At 43.3% G+C, this 5,824-nt stretch overlaps 1 protein-coding gene across 1 annotated transcript; it reads right to left on the reverse strand.

The window, feature by feature from the left end:
- Positions 1-1,110: 1,110 nt before the first annotated feature.
- Positions 1,111-4,157, reverse strand: LOC135486130 (membrane progestin receptor alpha-like). The gene is made up of 2 exons (XM_064768665.1): positions 3,456-4,157; positions 1,111-2,941 (listed from the first exon to the last, which is right to left on the reverse strand). The coding sequence occupies exons 1-2, from the start codon at positions 3,564-3,566 to the stop codon at positions 1,751-1,753; spliced, it is 1,302 nt and encodes a 433-aa protein (XP_064624735.1). The 5' UTR covers positions 3,567-4,157; the 3' UTR covers positions 1,111-1,750.
- Between the last annotated feature and the right edge of the window lie 1,667 nt (positions 4,158-5,824).

A 5,824-nucleotide genomic window follows, 5' to 3' on the forward strand; every position in this document is an offset into this window, starting at 1 on the left:
TCAGGAATGTGCCTGTGCAAAGAATAACACTAGATTGGTCTGATAATAGGTGTTCTGTGTTCCTTCTAGGACTTTGTAGATCAAGTTGTCCTTGGTCTGTCATCTTCACAGAACAAGTTGTCCCTGATCTGTTCATCATTCTAGAACATTCAAAAAGTTGTACCTGGTCTTTACAGAACAAGCTGTCCCAATATGTTCATCTTAAATGCTTTATAGAACAGGTTGTCCCGGATCTGTTCATCCGTAGGGAACAAGATGTCCCTGGTCTGTTCATATTTCTAGGATAGGACAAAGTTATCCTTGATCTGTTCATCTTCAAAGAACAAGCCCTTCCTGATTTGCTAACCTGAAATGTTCATCCTGGAGGACAAATTATCCCCAAGTTGCTCATGCAAGTGGTCCCTGAATTGCTCCTCGAGAACACATTGCCTTGATCTGTTCATTCTCGAGGACAAGTTGTTCTTTATCTGTACATCCTCGAGGACAAGTTGTCCCTTAGTTGCACATCTTCGAGAACAAGTTGTCCCTGAGTAACTCATCCTCGAAGACAGGTTGTCCCGAGTTGCTCATCCATGAAGACAAGTTGTACCTTAGTTGCACATCTTCGAGAACAAGTTGTACCATGAGTTGCTCATCCTCGAAGACAAGTTGTACCATGAGTTGCTCATCCACGAAGACAAGTTGTACCATGAGTTGCTAATCCACGAAGACAAGTTGTACCATGAGTTGCTTATCCACGAGGACGAGTTGTACCTGGGTCGCTCATCCTTAGTTGTCCTTGAGTTGACAAGATGTCCCGAGTTGCTCATATCCTCGAGGACAATTCGTTGTCCCTGAGTTGCCCATCCTCGAGGACGTACGAGTTGTCCTTGATCTGTTAATCCTCGAGGACAAGTAATAGTTGTGACTGATAAATTCGTCCTCCGAGATAAGTTTCCTGATCAACTCATCTTAAAGGACAACACTGATCTTTCTGTCTTTGAGGACAAACTTATTCTAAAGAACCTGGTCAAGGGACTTAACGATGCTAAAGTACAATAAGTTGCCGACGCTCTCTGAAAACGTTGTGTCACTTTATCTTCATGGTGACAAAAGTTAGCAACAAAAACGTTGAATTACCTCGTTTATTACTAGAATCTAATCTTATTCATCTTATCGAAATTTCACTACATACCTAAACTACTGTTCTCAACAAATTATCAGATTACAGTATAGCAACAGTCACTGAAAATGTCGACGCTCGTGCAACGTTACCTAAGGGATGCAATTCGGGTACTTGTCTTATTAGGGATGTGATTATAAACGATCCGCGATACGAGGGCGAGTGTCACAATCTGCTACATTTCAAAATAATAATATCATGTTCATTGTTAGTGTGTGAGTAATGATTGTGCCTATATGTGTATGCACCAAATAAAACAGGACAGTCGTGCCGGAGTGATTATACAGTGCGCATCACAAGCGTAGAATCACAGATAATTTAATGGCTCGATGAAAAACGTCGCTAAAGACACTGATCTTACGTACGCGGTCATCATCAATTAATGCCATGGTCTCCATTATTTTTTTTCACTCTAATCCGCCATCATTTTCCCATAGATACTGGTTCTCGTTACCGAATGTCATTCGTTCATTACCTACAGTCCCATATGTTTCAAATGCATTTTTGCACTGCATCAACGAACAAAAAATGTCAAATCTTCAACCATATCTTCTTAACTTGGGACGAAATGACATTGACTGGATGCCTTCACAATTTGCGGATGACAACTCTTCTTTGTAAAATCGTTGATTTCCTTAGGACTCTGGGACTGGTGCTCGCTTCCAAATACGACCTTTTCTCACGGCGTCGCTGATGGTCCACCGTATCACTACCAGCACATCTCGGGAGTTCGTGATGCTCCTCGTCTACCACTTGTCTTGCTATTCGACTGGCGCAGACTATCAAGAATAAATCGGTCAGTATGAGAATCCCGACCACGTACAAACATGTTTCGTATCCAGGAAGGTTCGCCAATACATCCGGACTACGCTCACCGTTGGTGGTGTAGTCATAATGAGTAGCGTACAATTGAAAGACCATGGTACAAACAAGAAAGACGTGCCATAACTGGTGTCCTTGACCGAGCATGTCGAATTCGCCGTAAGCGTAGATCTCGGGGACATGGGATACGAAGAAGAATGTGGCTGCGAAAAAGGTGATGAGATGATATCGGTGGAGGTGCCATGATTGTACGTCTACAGGATCTGGGTTCGGATTGAGGAAGTAGCAACGGACATACCGCGGAAAACCCATTAGGAACATGCAAGCATACGGCGGGACCGTAGATATGACGAACCACATTTTCCTCCGGTGATGGTGATGGAGGCTGTACTTCACTTTTCCGTAACAAATACAAAAACACATTGTCGCACAACACACCACAAGGATTGGCAAGAACAGGCGTCCGAAATAGTAAACCATGTCTTTGTCGCAGGTGTAAAACAAGATGCATGTGCCCAACCCAAGACCGTAAATTCCCGCGCCGGCGTAATCAAATGAAAAAGTCACGTAATGCGCAAACGCTGATTTGGAGTGTATCAGATGGCAGACTCCACTGGCAGATGTACATATCAAGGAGCAGACGCCCAACATTAGATGTGGCCATGCACGTGGGTTATTCAGATAGTCCATGGTGTCATGGAAGTGTAACATGTACAGCACTATTAAGACGGACCCAATCAGATGGGTCCAAACATTCACGGTCTCGTTGTGCCATTGGACAAGACTGAAGAAGTAATATCGCCATGGTTTGTAGGGTGGACGGTAGCCAGCCTCAATTCCTGGCTCCCACGTAGGCTTGGGGACAAGTTCCTTGGGGACGTTTTCTTGAACCTGCAGTCGTTTCAGCTCCTGCCAGGGATGCCAGCTTTCGTGTGTAACTTCATGAGCTCGGGTCGCCTGCAAGTACACGAAAATGGTTTTGAGAGCTGAGAGTAAAGACAAGTCATGATGTGTTTTGGACAGTAGCTGGATGTGACTGACGGCGGAAAATCGCTATTCAGTGGAACTACTGAAGACACATCTTATGTAGTAGTGATAGTAGTGCCTGGGAACAAGTCTGCCAAACTGTCCTTGACCATTTCAAAACTCCTAGCATGAAATTTCGTGTCACGGATTAATGCCATTGTCTGAAAATTACACTAATGGGTAAATACAGATAAGGAGCTTGGTCACAAAAGAAAAATGATTGTATAATATATTAGTTTTGTTTATCTCGAAATAATAATATATACTGTTAGGTTATGTACTTTAAAATCGGCTCTCAAGCGCCGCACAAATGAGCAAATTCGATTTTCTTCAGGAATCGAGTCAAAGTTGCGAATGCCGGATCAAGCGGGCGAGAACAATCTATAATTGGGCAAATCGATTGAGATTACGGTAGAGAACGATAATTGACAAATCTCAATTATACCTTTCTTCCTGCGATTCCGTCTTTTATGTTGACAAGTCGATGTCTGATCTTACTTTTAAGACACAATGTTGATGCAGTTAGGTTTGAAAGCTGTCGCGTCACTGTATCCATGGTATAATCAGAAGATGGTCGCAGCCAGGTGATTTTATTTCATGGAAAGTTTGCAATTATCTGGTTGTGCATGAGTTGTTTGTCCTAGGATGTGTGCACAATTGATTGTCATCTCACTTTTCTTATCCCAGTCCTTAGAAAGACATAGTCACAATCAGTTCGTATCGTCTACTCCTTTACGTTACGAAGGGACATATAGCAGTCCGATTTCATGGCACGGAATGTCAGTCAATCAGATCACCTCAATCACACACTTACAGATTCTCAGGGGGCAGGTTTGTCCAGGATGGAGTCCGAAAGTGGCAGTACCAGATGAGGAGAACAGTATTTGTCCCATACGTTGTCCGTGGAATGAGTTGTCATTCACCCAAACCAAGTCGAATCGGTGAGTGTGAATTCGCAGCTTCTTATCATTCATGCAACAAATCCATCAACAGACCTGTCAACAGCTGGGACGTCAGCACAACCATTCCATTCGGTGAAACTCATAACTCCATGATGTATATGCAGCTGTCAGGACGGCGCTGGAGCTCCGTGGTGCCACTGACACCTCCTACATATCGCAGTGCCTGTACCTTTGGTTGTTATACAAGTGCCATATATAGGCATTGGTTGTTATACAAGTGCCATATATATGTGTTGTGCGTGCGACACAAAGGGCGCTGGTCACACATGGCCTCTCATTAGCACGGACTGCGCTCGCTCGGAGACTATCATTTGTTCATTGAAAATGGCATATCGCCATTCATGGTTTGTGGTTTGTTGTAGAAGTCTCCTTATGTTAGATATTGCATATAAAGTATATTGAATGAAGAGCCCCAAGTCGGAACGGAATGGTCTGAGGTCGATTGTACACAGAAGGGTTGTCAAGGCGGTCCGGTCGGTAAGCAGCATGGCCGGGCCGGTTCACAGCAGGGTAACAAGTCCGTCCTGGTCTGACGGCCTATAGTGTCTCCTCAGGCATGACAGAGAATCCCATATCAAATCGTCTGGGTGTTGGCCCCTTTTGCCATTATTTGAAGCGGTCCAAAATTAAACAAAACAGCAGATAAAGGGCCCGCTCAATAGGGAGTCGTTACCATTGCGTCGAGAAAGACGGGACCGTTCCTAGCTGGCTTTACATTATTCAAGGCTCTGTACTGCAACAGCAGCTTATGTCTCGCTGCTGTCCTCTATTCGTGCTCCAGCTTCGTCGCATGGCCGAGATGAAATGCTGGAATACAAACTGTCTCCAATAATCCATTGAGTAGAAGTTGAAATGTTTACTTTTACAATCAGCTGTTATAATTATGGATGATGCAGCAACATTCATACACAATAAAGATTTTAAAAGAAAGAGACACAACCTCACACTGACTATGGCACAATTATGTTTATTTAACAAAATCATCATGAATACGCGGACTGCAGATAGACCAATAGTGCCCAGTCAAGACCATGGTTGTCAGGGGCCATCACTTTGATATATGTACAAGGAAATCTTTAAATCAATATCAGTACCATCATTCACACTTCAAAAAGTTCATCTGAATCTGGATTTAAAGTTTCACTGGATTAATATACAACCCTTAGCACTAAGACACCCTCTCAGTGATTTTAGTCCTTAATGAGTATGTTTTGGCAATTTGACCTCTGTAATCAGGGCACCTCCCTATTAAGGACAGGATTGGACAGTCAAAAGAAAGGTTCAACTTTTTCTTTCAAGTTCCATACAGTTATTTATAGCAGATTCACTCTTGTTTTTCATTTTGGTCTTCAGTGTGCTTATCTGAAATGATATATTTACACATAAAAGTTGTCCAAAGAGAGAGAACTGCAACAAAACTAAGTACAAATCTCAACCCTTTAAACCATAAAGGATAACCATACATAGTAGTGTCAAAGTAGGCAGCAGCTCCTAGTCCTCCCATCAGGGTGAAAATAGATAGTGGTTCTGGAAGCAGGAGACCAACCCAAGCAACTAAAGATGGGGCAACACTATAGCCCAGATTGGTCCAGTCTGGTCTCACAACACTGTCCTCAGGGAGTGTCAACCCCCATCTTACTCCACCAAGAAATGAAAGAATTGTTGCACCGTAAGCTATTTGCGCAAAGGCAATAACTGGTGAAAAAGCTTGGGTGAATATCATGTAAACAGGGGCAGATATGAAGGGGACAAGACCGGATAAGCCCAGCACAAGTGCAGGTGCAGGAGAGTGCTTCACTTCCTTCAGTTCTTTTATAAGAGTGAGTGCTCGACTTTTTGGTATTGAGTCATG

The sequence above is a fragment of the Lineus longissimus genome, chromosome 4 (genome assembly GCF_910592395.1).
Source record: "Lineus longissimus chromosome 4, tnLinLong1.2, whole genome shotgun sequence".
Classification (NCBI taxonomy): Eukaryota; Metazoa; Nemertea; class Pilidiophora; order Heteronemertea; family Lineidae; genus Lineus; species Lineus longissimus.